The sequence below is a fragment of the Mustela lutreola genome, chromosome 11, assembly GCF_030435805.1.
Source record: "Mustela lutreola isolate mMusLut2 chromosome 11, mMusLut2.pri, whole genome shotgun sequence".
Taxonomy (NCBI): Eukaryota; Metazoa; Chordata; class Mammalia; order Carnivora; family Mustelidae; genus Mustela; species Mustela lutreola.
Window position 1 is genome coordinate 88,428,917 of NC_081300.1, and position 14,152 is coordinate 88,443,068.

The 14,152-nt window shown below is 36.9% G+C and overlaps 1 protein-coding gene across 2 annotated transcripts in view; it reads left to right on the plus strand.

The window, feature by feature from the left end:
• TAOK3 (TAO kinase 3) overlaps window positions 1-14,152 on the plus strand; it is a 183,053-nt gene that overhangs the window by 134,624 nt on the left and 34,277 nt on the right. For both annotated transcript variants that reach the window (XM_059140871.1, XM_059140872.1), the window contains exons 12-13: window positions 1,092-1,259; window positions 3,821-4,027. In XM_059140871.1, coding sequence (XP_058996854.1) covers window positions 1,092-1,259; window positions 3,821-4,027 — 375 coding nt within the window. The remainder of the gene's footprint in view (window positions 1-1,091; window positions 1,260-3,820; window positions 4,028-14,152) is intronic.

The window sequence follows — 14,152 nt, forward strand, 5'->3', positions numbered from 1 at the left end:
GGTTGGTAGGTGTGTTAGTCATGGACTGAGTGTCAAGGTGCCTAAGAAGTTTCAAAGGACAGTTCTTTTTACAACAAGTAACTCTAGTTCTATAGTTCTCCATCCTCTCTATTCTCCCACTTTTATTCCCTCTTTCTAAACTGATACAGGCTAAGAAACTAGGAAACCAGAATATGTGTAAAGATCACTGATAATATTGAAAGTGAAGGCCTTAGAGCACCTGGGTGGCTCAGGCTCAGTGGGTTAAAGCCTCTGCCTTCGGCTCAGGTCATGATCACAGGGTCCTGGGATCAAGCCCCGCATCAGGCTCTCTGCTTAGCAGGGAGCCTGCTTCCTCCTCTCTCTCTCTCTCTCTCTGCATGCCTCTCTATGCCTACTTGTGATCTCTGTCAAATAAATAAATAAAATCTTAAAAAAAAAGTGAAGGCCTTTTATACGAGGAAAAGTTTATGGACTTTGGGGCAGTTACTTTCACTCTTCAAAGGCCCTTTTCCCTTATTTCTGGTTGTACAGCTCTGTAGAGGCAAAATGAAATTGCCAGAATTATAACTTGTAAATAAATTGAATGGCTGCCATATTTTCAAGCATACACTGGGTATGACCACAAGAAAACAAAATATATACAAGTCTATTTCAACAGAGTGGATAGGAAGATTGAGGCAGATTATAACAATAACAATATAATATTGTTTTATATATACACATAAAACAATAATATCTATAACTCTGCATTGCTTCTACTTATTATATATCTATGTATTATATATATTCAAATCCTTGAGATTTGAAAGTTACAAGACTCTAAGCTACTAGTCATTATTAACTTATACATTAAAGTAAATCTCAAGAGTTCTCAAGTAAACTCTAGGATGAAGTCCACAAAATGGGGCTTGAGGAAGAAGAGAAGATCATAGTTACCTCTTTATAAGATTTATACAAAATGAGAGGCTATATGAAATGAGTCACAGAATTATTATTTCTGCAAAATCAATAGGCCTATTTTATGTGATTGCTTTTATAAATGTAAATCTTGCCCCCCAAAATCTGTTCTCTCATTTTCAGTTTTTGTTTTTTTCTCCCCCCTCTATCAGCATGATTTTGTTCGACGAGACCAGCCACTCCGTGTCCTAATTGACCTCATACAGAGGACAAAAGATGCTGTCCGTGAATTAGATAACCTACAGTACCGAAAAATGAAAAAAATCCTTTTCCAAGAGACACGAAATGGACCCTTGAATGAGTCACAGGAGGATGAAGAGGTAGGTTCGGTTTATTTGGTAGGCACTGATGGAGTGCTTACTACATGGGAAAGTTCTGGACTGGGCACTATGAAAACCACTTTTGGCGATAAAAATGTAATTGATGCTTTGGGCCTCAAGAAACATGCAGAGTTGCAAAAGAAACATTCATAAAATAACTCTTATATAAGACAAAATATGAAAAATGCTTTTGAGGTGTGTCACCAGGCAGGGCTCCATAGAGGGGAGAAAATAAGCCTGCTGGGGGGGATTAGTGAAGTTTGTATGCAGGACATGATGTGGTGGTTTCTGAGAGATAGGTATAGGACATTTTAGGCCCAGGAAGATGCTTTGCCTTCAGAAGATTATCCTGGCAACAGAATATGTAGGAGTAGGAATATAGAGCCTAGAATGAATTATGACAGACTGGAATGTGTCACATTCTATGTAATAGTCCAGGCAAAAAGTAATAAGGACACTGTCATTGGGGATGGGGAGGAAAGGAACACTTTTGAGAACACTTTTGAGAAACACTGTAGAGGTAGATTTGATAATACAGTGTTTCTCATGGAAAGTCACAGTGACAGGTGAGGAGGAGTTTAAGGTGACTCTGAACATTTTAGTCACCTTCGTAAAAGGTGACTAGGGTACGTCAATACCAAGAATGGAGAAAAAGAATCAAGGAGAAATAGTAGGTGTAGAATGATTTCAGTTTGATGCCTGTTGAGTTTAATGGCATCATATGCTGCTGACAGTATACAGAAGGAGTTTTCAAAGGAGAAGTGACTTTCTGTCTCCTCATTCAAATAACTTAAGAAGAATTGGTCGAAGCAAGGGTAATAATGATAGTTGGGACACCTTAATGGTAATGTCTGGCAGTTGGCTGGAAAATTCAAACCCAGAACATAAGAAAGAAGTCTGGGTAAAGAATAGTTGGCTGGGGGTCAAGAGAATTAAAATGGTAATGAATCCGGAGTTGAATGCAGAATGGGAAGAGGGCCACGCCATATGAGGGACCCTAAGAAACATCACAGATGTTCAACAGTCTGCAACTTCAAGGACGGAGCAGCCAGTATTAGCAGATGCCCCAGAGAGGTCAAGTTAGACAAGGACTAAAAAAAAAAAAAAAAAAAAAAAAAAAAAAAAAAATTTAACTGAGTTTTACAAGCAGGGCGTTCTTGATGACCTTCGTAAAAGTAGCTTTACAGGAGTAGTTAGGATGAATAATAGATAACTGTAGGTTTGTCGAATAAATGGGAAGTGAGAAAGTAGAGACAGTGAAAGCTGGTTATTTTAAGATTCATAAATTTGGCTGAGAAGGAAAAAGGGACAAAGGGCAGTATGAAGAGAGGTCTGTAAGTATGGGTCAGGTCTCTTCATATTTATAGACAAAGTGGAAGAAGCCGGGCCAGAAGCATTGAAATTAGACGAGACAGATGTAGTTAGGTAGGATCTCAGGAAGTGCATGGGATAGGAGCAGGAATATAGAGCCTTGAACAAAAGAAAGGACTCCTCTTCCTCTAAAACTAGATAGAAAAGAGGAAAGGAATGAACAATGCATTTTATTTTACCTTTTTATATAAAAGAAAAAATTATCAATAATTATAAAAATGAAATTCAGAAAACTGAACTGGACTATAAATCTCTTGATTGCACATATACAAATGATCCCTTTTAATTGGGAAAATAAATCTGTTAAAAATATAATTTATTATCTACCATTTTAAATTACCCATATTACCTATGCCAGTGATTCCTTAGAGTGCCATGGCTAAGTAACAATTCATTAAAGTTATATACAATACAGTATGGTTCTTGGAAAATAGGATTTTCTAAACTAAGTTGCCTTAATTAAATTATTTAATCTTAAATCAAAAGATATCCCACTGTGATGGGTAAATGACATATTCTGATTATTTTACCACTTCTCAGATAGTAGTCTTTGGACTAGCAGTGATGAATACCAGTATTATTTAACAGATATATTTAATAAGATTACAGAGGTAAGCATGATAGAATTGCTTGAGGGAGGCAGAATTTAATTACCTGTCCAGGACAGTAGAATTAATATCCCTGCTTAGACATGAAGTTACTCAATAATGATTTGCAAAGGAACATATTCCTTGTCAAATCTCTGAAAACTCTTTTAACTCTATTTCAGTTTCAAACGACTGCTGCCCTATTTGTAAATATCCCAGATGTTACCTGTTCAGTTGCCTACAATCTTTCTCTAGCACCTTAATGTTCCTGAAAGTCTCTTACAAACCTGGCCCGATTTCTGCTTACGAATAGCAATACAATAATATAATAGTTGCATATGATGGGGGAAAGCCCTAGGATAGCAGCATTTGGAGCCTTATGACCCATGTCCAGAATGGCCCCTGAGGAAGGCAGGGAAGTGAATTTGAGATGTCTGAAAATGGTGGGGGAGTAGTAGAGTCACTACATAAAAAGTTTATCTTTGCAGATTTGGCAGAAAAGCAACTTGGCACTGCAGAATTGAGTGTGCTTAATAGCTCAGTCAATGGATCGGCACTTTACCTCCAGTCATCTTTTTTAACCCCCATGCCCCATTTTTATAGGACAGCGAACATGGAACCAGCCTGATCAGGGAAATGGACAGCCTGGGCAGCAACCATTCCATCCCAAGCATGTCTGTGAGCACAGGCAGCCAGAGCAGCAGTGTGAACAGCATGCCAGAGGTCATGGATGAGAACAGCTCTGAACCTGTTATGATGCACGATGACGAAAGCACCGTAAATTCCAGTTCCTCTGTTGTGCCCAAGAAGGTAGGTTCCCCGGTATCCTTCGCAGCTCTAGGCTTTATCATTGTAGTGAAGCCAGATCAGGCTACTTGGCATCCAGACTTTTCAGTGGTGACTTTCTACAACTGCAGTATGGGACTAAACCTAGCACTTGATAGTTCTCTTATGCAAAAAGATAACAAAAGACTACGTAAAGCTGTAGCTCGGCTTGTTTCTTCATCTTCCTTTCCTGGTGCTCTACCATTATCAGTAAATAAAAATAAAAATAAATAAATCTGTAAATCTCCAAGTCAAAAAAATTGATAAAATCCTCTCTAAACCATAACTTTAATACTGTAATCTTAACAGCTTCCTGAATATAACCCATGGAGAAGCATGCTCTCAGAGGTATGTTTCTTAATGTATAAGAAGCAGTTTCTACTCTTTTCTGTTGCTCTTAGATTTATTTCTAATTCTAAAACTAGCTCTGTCAGCTTAAATATTCTGACTTTTGAAGGAATGGTTCTGTGTTTTATTTTTACTTTGGTTTTCCAATTAAAGATCCTTCTGGGGCGCTTGGGTGGCACAGTTGGTTAAGAGTCGAACAACAGTTTTAGCTCAGGTCCTGATCTCATCGTCATGGGATCGAGCCCTGCATCCAGCTCTGTGCTCAGTGCAGAGCCTGCTTAAGACTCTCTCCTTCTCCCTGCTCCCGCCACCCCCCATCTCTCAAATAAGTACATCTTACAAAAAAAAAAAAAAATCCTCCTTTCATACAGGCCTATCATGGTTCATAAGTTGAAGTACTTCATGAAAAAATGAAAAAAAAAAAAAAAAGTCTTACAGTTTCTTGCAGAGCACTTTCTATAAGATGAGTATTATATCTTTTAAAAAAAAATTTTTTTTAAAAAGGGGCACCTGGGGGCACCTGGGTAGCTCAGTGGGTTAAGCTTCTGCCTTCAACTCAGTCATGATCCCAGGGTCCTGGGATTGAGCCCCATATCAGGCTCTCTGCTCAGCCGGGAGCCTGCTTCCCCTTCTCTCTCTGCCTGCCCCTCTGCCTACCTGTGATCTCTGTCAAATAAATAAATAAAATCTTAAAAAAATAAAAATAAAAAGGGGCACCTGGGTGGCTCAGGGGGTTAAGCCTCTGCCTTTGGCTCAGGTTATGATCCCAGGACCCTGGGATCGAGCTCCACATCAGGCTCTCTGCGCAGTAGGGAGCCTGCTTCCCCCTTTCTCTCTGCCTTCTTCTCTGTCTACTTGTGATCTCTCTCTCTCTGTCAAATAAATAAATAAAATCTTTTTAAAAATTAAAAAAAAAAAAGATGAGTATTATACAGAATTACCAATAATTCTTTGGAAGAAGTCCCAAAAATGTTTTGAGTGACTTTAGGTAAGTGGTCCATAGTATAGAATTATATGAAAGAATCTGTTTTTCATTTTCCTTGTATGGTATATATGTACTTATTTTAATAAATGCCAATGATTACATTCTAATTTCAATGATAGAGTATATTTAAGAATTTTTTTTCACTTAGACGTCAATTGGTGCATTTTCCTTGCGATGAAAAGGAAATTGAACAGGTAAGGATGAAGGGCAGAAGAAAATATATTGGTCCCTGGTCATAAGTAGAAGAAGGATACACATTTATTTTCTGAACAGATTAACTTACTCATTTATTTAGCAAAAATTGGTGAGGACTTCTACCATGTGCCAGGAACTATAGCAGGCCTTGTGGATATCTAGGAAATAAAACACATGTAGTGCTTTCATGAAATTTATCTTTGGGGGAGATTAAGAAAATAATTGTACAGGTAACTATACCATTTGATTCTGAAACATATGCTCTGGGTAAAAGGAGGATTTAATCTATCAGGGAGTAGTGGAAAGCCTACCCAGTGATGTAACGTGTAAGCTAAAACTTCACAGATAAGTAGAAGTTAACTAAGCTGGGGTGAGGGATGGGGATGAGTCAGAAAACAAGTGCAAAGGCCCAGACAAAGAACTTTGTATGTTCAAGGAAGAGGGAAAAGGTCAGAGAAGTTAGACCTTGGTGAGCAGTGTGAAGAGTGAATCGAGTGCAGAAAAACAACAAGGACCAAATTATCAGAAAGTCATGGAAGCCTTCTGAGGAAAGGAGTTGTATTCTACAGATGCAGAAATCTGCTAGGAGTTCAGCAGTGGCAACCGGCTTCTTTAAACATGGGCAGGTGTTCCTATATTTGAAAGGTAGAAAAGAAAGTTTTGTTGGACTCTCTTTTTGGAAGGAGCTATTGTGGATGCTGACAAATCTGGCTCTTTCCTTTACCTCTGGAGTTCCATGGGTATAGGGATCAAAAGAAAAGGAATTCCACTGGATCTTTTTACTCCAGGAACCCTCAAATGAGAACAGAATTAGAAGAAAGAGAAGGCACAGTCAACAAAGAGAAGGAAAACTCTAGTCTTGAATTTTAATTCTGATTGTGGTGTGTGATGGCCAGACCTGTCTTGTTGTAATACAGGTTTTTCAATACTTTTTTCTCTTGTGTGGTATCATCTTTTAAGAATAGATGTTAATTTGTGGAGTACCTGGGTCACACAGTTGGTCAAGCAGCTGACTCTTGGTTTCACCTCAGCTCATGATCTCAAGGTGTGAGATCCAACCCTGCATCGAACCCCCTCATCAGGCTCCCCACTCAGCACTTAAGTTTCTCTCTCTCTCTGCTCCTTCCCACCCACGTTCTCTCTCTCTCTCTCTCTCTAAAATAAAATAAATCCTTTTTTAAAAAAAATAACAGATATTAATTTATATTCTAAAATAGATGGTTGTATTTGATCCATACAAAATGTTTGTCAGGAAGAATTGAAGTTATATAATGTATTTCTATTTTATTATGAAATAAATATATAGAGGAAATGTGATGAAAGAAAATTGAAAAACACTTGTGAATAAAACTGGCTGAATTAAGTGAACTGAAAATACAAGCAGGCTAACCAAAAGCAACCCACAGAATGGGACAAAATATTTGCAGATCATATTTCCATATCTAATATTTGCATATCTAATAAGGGATTGATATCCAGAATAGAGAGAGAGCTCCTAAAACTCAAGAACCAAAAAACAACCAACCCAAATTGAAAATGAGCAAAGGACTTGAATAGACATTTCTCCAAAGAAGATAAGCTCCAATAAGCTCATGAGGAGATGCTCAATAGCATTAATAATTAAGGAAATGCAAATGAGAACTATAATAAGATACCACCTTATGCCCATTAGGATGACTAGACAAGAGTTGGCAAGGATGTGGAAAAATTGGAACCCTTGTGCACTGTCGATAGGAATGTAAAATGGTATAGCTGCTGCGGCAAACAATAGGTAGTTCCTCAAAGAATTAAAAATAGAATTACCACATGACCCACAATTCCACTTCTGGGTATTTGCCCCCCAAAACTGAAAGTAGGGTCTCAAGGAAATATTTGTACAACTGTGTTCATAACAGCATTATTTATAATAGCTAAATTTTGGGAGCAACCCAAATGTCCATTGATGGATGAATGGATAAACAAAATATGGTATACATACAATGGAATATTATTCAGCCTTAAAAAAGGTAAAGAAATTCTGACATACACTACAACATGGGTGAACCATGACATTATACTATGTGAAATATACCAGTAACAAAAAGATAAATGCTGTATGATTCCACTTTTATGAGGTATTTAGAGTAGCTAAAATCATAGAGACAAAAAAGTAGCATGGTGGCTGCCAGAGGCTGGGGGGTGGGATGAAATGGAGCGTGGTTTAATGGGGACACGTTTCAGTTTTACAAGATGAAAGAATTACGGGGAGGATGGGGGCGATGATTGCACAACATTAGAAGACTATTTAATAGGCCTGAACTGTATACTTAAAAATAATTAAGATGATTAATTTAGATATATTTCACCACAGTAAAAAAGGGGGAAAGTATAAGGAGGCAATAAAAATAGAATATGTTAGATGTGAAAACTGAATATTAATTATATCTCTTCATGAAACCCATTTAAATCTTATACCTGGGCTTATAAATCTATCATTTTAAACACAACAGAAATATAAAAATTATTCAGAAACTTTATATGTGTTGGTATGCTTGACTTCCTAAAAGTTTTCCACTTGGGAACATAAATGAAATAGGATCTTGAGCTCTCGGTAGAATATTTTATATAATGGATCATAGGAATGAGGAAACTAGTTTATAGTTCTGTATGCCACTGTTAGTGTTATTTTACTTTAGGCAAGTCACAAAAAGCTCTCTGGGCCTTGGTTTCTTCATCTGTAAAATTAGGAGTTCTGTATGGCTTCAGAGATCCCTTCCAGCTCCTAAATTCTGTGTTTCTGTTCCTGTAATCTTTAGAGAAGCAGATCTCTGCTGTGACTTTCAAGGTGTCTTAGAGCGAGGTGCCTTAGGAACAAGCCTCATCCACACCTCCTCCAGGATAAGGCAGGCTTTTAGCTCTTACATTTTGTGTTTGGATTTCACTTAAGATTTCACTTAAAAAGGGGGGGATTTTTTCTAAAAGCCAGTCTTCTGATCAGTCCCTCCTTCTTCATGCAGATGGCATAGCTATGATACTGTATTACATGTAGGTACAGGTAACATTTAAGTCACATGTTGGGTTCTCTGGGAAGCAGAGCTGAAACAGTTTCAAGCAGCAGTCTGTTTCATAGGAGTTTCTTTTGGGGTCAACACCTGTGGAAGAGAGAAGGAAGGAGCATCGGGTAGAGGGCAAAGCTGAAGTGAGATAGCAGACCTAACATCAGCTTCAGCCAACTCCTAAGGGAGCTATGGAGCTAAAATGACCCTTCAGAGTTGTCCAAACTGAGTAAGAAGGGCTGGGACTTGTTACCCTCAGCCAGACCAGTCATTGAATATGAGCAACCTGGGAAGGGTATGAATTGATCCAGGCTGCTCTCTCCAGCCAAGGCCACCCCAAAATGGACTTCCAGCCATTCTGACTGCCAGGATTCTAGTAGCAAGTCTTCTTAGAGGCAAAGATTTAGGTGGTGCATTTCTGAGTCTATCATAATTTGTGACCACAAAGTTTATATTTGAAAGAAAGCAATCAATATTGTTTTATAAAACATTTACCAGTTTTGCATGGGTCTGTGACCAGAATCTTATTTATCACTAAATTATCATACTACAACCAATGTTCTACCCATTATCTCATTAACCTATTTTATTTTCTTTTTAATACTTATCACCATCTAATATTATATTATATATTAATTTGTTTATCTATTATTTCATTTGTAGAATGTAAATTTCATTAAGGCAGAGACTATGCCTGCCTTGTTCCACACTACATCGTAACACCTAGAACAGTCAGAGGCAGTCAGTAAAAAACTATGGAATGAATGAATGGAAACACGAACAAAAAAACACAAGGAATGAATTAATTGCCAGAGGCTAAACATCATGCTATTTTGGTTCATTGAACATATGGATTAAAAGGGTTAAATAATTTTTAGTATTGTCTTTGTGGTTTAAAAGACTTAAATAGCATTTCTTCAATGATTATGCTCCAGACACTAAGAACATGCTTAATAAATACCAAGATATAAGAATAAGAGTGGGGCATTTTTTGGTCCCCCCGTCTTGATTGGTACAATCAAGCAGACATTATCCTAAATTAGTGAAACCATAGATATGAAACCGATTACCTTCTTATATAGGAAGTGAACTTATTTTTAAAGTCCATGTGCAAGTAGTAAGAGTGTGACTTGCAATTAACTGCTCCACATCCAGAATAAAGAAGCCCTGATTTTAATGGGACAGTTCTATCACAGATCAAGCCCCAAAACTGTGAAGTGGGATACTGAAAATTTTCCTTTGCCATCAGAATTTCAGATTACTTCTTTTTCTCCAGTCCTTTCTTCTATTCTGTTCTTTCCCAGGCCCTGAAAGGACCCTAATCTAATCTCCCTTTTGGGTAAAAATGACTTGGTAAGTCTAAAAGTGTATTTGGACAAAATAAACTTCAAGCACTTTTCCCCTTGCTAATGTTGCCATATTGCTTTTTCCAGTAACAGTAATATCATCATATGTCTAGACTGTTAGCTCCTCAAGAACATCTCTTTTCCTACCACCCAGCACAGTGCCTGCCACATAGCAAGCACTCAATAAATGTTTTATGAACTAAAATGAAGGTGAACTTATATAGGACACAACTCTACATATGCCTCAATTCTTGTTTTTTTCCCAAATGACTCCAGAGCAAACTCCTAATCCAGATTAGGTTTTTTGCGGCTACCTAGCTTACTTCTGAGCCTCTGCTCTACTCCTTAAAATCGCTGTGGATATAGTAGCAGCAAACAGATTCTAATAGTGATCTAACCACCAAAGTCTGATGTTTTAATCTGCCAGTGAAAAGGTACACTTTTGTTTTGCTTAAGTCTAAGGTCAGTTATCTTTGCCTGCTGCTGCCTTCTATTAATATAGATCATAAGACTTTAATATATGAAAGTGTTTGTTAATCAATTCGTTATTTTAGGTATGCCTAATGAACTTTAGTCATCATGGCCCCCTTTTAGAGATTATTTTAAAAAACCATCCTATCCTAACTTTTAAAGCTTTATTTGGTCTTTTTCCTATTAGTCAGTGTTCTCCACCCTACCCCCTCACCCCCACAGCTCCTTCTTTAAGAAAAAAACGGCTTTCACCATTTTTGTGGGAGGGAAAAAAAAAAAAGAAAAGATGTCCTTGAGGGGATAGGATGTTCTAGTTTAATTTTCACTTGCTTCGGTGGCCTTTTCTATTATTTTTGTTGAAGAGAGGGGCGGGTTCTTTGACTCTTCAACTCAAATTTGGCAAAGTAAAAGTAAATTAACATACGAAGACAATGTTTCTCAAACAGAGTAGTCATAAAAACCACCTGTCTATAGTAGTGTCTTTATCCCCTGCATTCCAGTCCTTTTTTCTCCCAAGTAGCTCCCCTCCCCAGTAAAGATCGCCTTGTCCATCCTTTCCCCTCCTCTAGCCCCAGCTTTCAATAGCAACAACTGCTTATGCAGTAATTTAGTAATTTTGAAATGAACAAAACCAAAAGAGAGGTGGTGGGTTTGTTGATTCCCTTCTCCACAGCATAAAAAGTTTGGGAATCTATGAAAAGGCTTCTTATCATCTGATAAAAGCCATTTTTAGATCTTCTTCCTGCCCCCTAAAATAAAGGTGTACCTGTGTGTCACAACTTTATGACTTTCTCAGAGTACAGAGTAGCAGGTTTTTATGAAATAGAAATTTGAACTCTCTTAAATAATAAAAGAGAAAATTTCATTTTCCCAGAATCTTCTTGAATTTCTTTATTCAACAAACATTTAATGAATGCCTACTAAGTATCAAGCACTAGGTGGGTGCTAGGGAGACAGATTTTCTAAACCTTATTTACTGTTTTCAGAAAGCTCACGGTCTCTTGCACAGACACACAAGTAAGTATGTGATAGTATAATAAAGATACACCCAAAGTATAACAGTGTCCAGACGAGTCATTTCCAGGGATAATTTCAAGTGAATCTGGAAACTCTGAACAAGCAGCTACACTATGAATCTTAATTTCACAATCTTAATAAATAGCTACTTAATAAATGGCTACTTAATAAATAGAGAAAAACTTTTAAATAGAAGTAAAGCTTCCTGTTCAGTGTATAATAGTAAAGTTTGTGATTCAAGCTTTATGTACTCAAGCATATTGTATAAAAGCTCAGCTCTTCGTGCTAAAGATTTGACCGAAATTATGACAGCTTCTTTTCTTTTTAATCTGAAAAAACTTTTTACAGTGAAAGAACGTTATAAATTTACTGGTTAACATAGATTTACTTAAAACTGGTTCTCAACAATATGGGTATTTGAAAGAGCTACTTTGTTTATTCCCAGATGATAATGTTTTAAAGATAAATTATAGACAACACCTACATTTTGTCTTGGTAAAGTAGAACATGATATTTGTTCTTAAAAAAAAAGATTTAATTTTTAAGTAATCTCTACCCCCAGTGTGGGGTTCAAACTTACAACCCCAAGATCAAGAATCGCATGCTCTGTCAAGTCAGCCATGCACCCCAATACTTGATCTTAATCTTCTAAAATCATTCTTCAACATCAAAGATGTTGGCCCTCACATTATTTGCAGATAATATGCATCAGTACCTAACTGCATAAAATAGAAAATTGTCCCTTTCCATTATTAGTCTTAAAATGTGTGCAGTTCAGAAATTGTGGGAGCCAGGTGTGGTGCTCGTTTTGAAAGGGACTGCTATTTGAAGTGGCAGTATAGCCAACAGACAATATACCCCGTAAAGTTGATAGTTTAATTTGCTTGTACTTCTCAAGTCACATTTCCCTCATTTTAAAATTGCATCTTTGGGGATGCCTGGGTGGCTCAGTTGGTTGGACGACTGCCTTCGGCTCAGGTCATGATCCCGGAGTCCCGGGATCAAGTCCCACATCAGGCTCCCCAGCTCCATGGGGAGTCTGCTTCTTCCTCTGACCTTCTCTTCTCTCCTGCTCTCTCTCACTGTCTCTCTCTCAAATAAATAAATAAAATCTTTAAAAAAAATAAAATAAAATAAAATTGCATCATTGTTTATCTTCAGAATTTTAAACTCATTTTGATGAAATGGAATTGAATATTTTAAAAATCATTTTCCTGTGCATTTGAAATGGGTGTCTACTGTTAGACTAAAATTTTACCTCATTTTGTGGTCTCTCACATAATATTTGAAGACCTTTAGTGTGGGGATAGGTTATGAAGTTGCTGTGGAAAACTAAGAATTCTTTCATAAAATGAAAAGAATTTTAAGCTAGAGTAAAGAATGATACGATTAACATTATGTACTATACCTGAAGTAGATTTAAATTTTGGACCTATTGTTCAGATTAGCTTTTAAAGTAGTAGTATTTTTGTCCAAGGGGATGGGGAAAAAATAATAAAATAGCATTATTTTTAAAATATACCTTAGTGAGATATTGAATGAGCTGTGTGTTAACTAAAATCACTATGATTTTGAATATTAACTTTTCTGGTGCATTCCAATATTCTTGGTTTAAAAATTTAGCAAATATAATGTGACTTTTAATTTGCTAAGCAAGACCTAGCCTATAAGTGCTAATTTATATCTGAGAGAAAACACACTAATAATACTAAAATTATATGTATTTGCACATGAATGTGTTTCACTTTATTCTGTTGAGTAAACCGTAAAGATTCTAGTGTTACTAGTTATTTTTCTAAATCAAGTTCTTACAGTGTGAAACTGAGCTGCTACCTCTCAGTCAGTATACTTAATGTTAGCTAATTAATAATCACCAAACTTTGAATTCTTAAGGCCTCCTATAAAACCACAGGACCTTACCTAGTCTATCTCATCTGATTGCTGCCATTTAGAAGCTTCTTGTTTTTCTGGTACCTTAATATTAGAAGTGATCAGTTTCAGAGAGGGGCACCTGGTTGGCTCAGTGAGTTAATTAAGCATCTGCCTTCTGCTCAGGTCATGATATCAGGGTCCTGGGATTGAGCCCTACATCAGGTTCCCTGCTTAGTGGGGAGTCTGCTTCTCCTTCGCCCTCTGCCCTCCCCACTCATGTTCTCACTCACCCTGCTCTCTCTCACTCTCTCAAATAAATAAAAATTAAAAATCTTTTTAAAAAATCAATTTTGGAGATAAATGTAACTTATTAATAAATATCCAGTAATGTCAATGGCAGTAGATCCCATTGCCTTGCTCTCAAGAACCTTAAACCTAGCACATAAGTCCTAGTCCCATACCTGATCTTTGTTCTATAAAATAAAAGGTTAGATTTCCAGGGAAATAATATAGAAGTTTCTTTGGGCCATCAAGGTTGTTTTTGGTTGTTTTTTTGGTTTTTTGTTTTTTTTAATAATCTCAAAAATACGGGTTGAGGTACGTTTTTAACCTGTGGTACTATCTAGTAGAACTGATTGTTGCAGTGATGGAAACAATCTATACCTGCACTGTTCAGTATGGTAACCATAGCTAATGACTACCTTAAAACATAACAGGTACAACATGGGAACTGAATTTTACATTTTATTTAATTTAAGTATCCATGTGGCTACTGACTATCATATAAGACAGTACAGCAATAGAATATCCTTGAATTTGACATATATGTCCTCAATGGCAT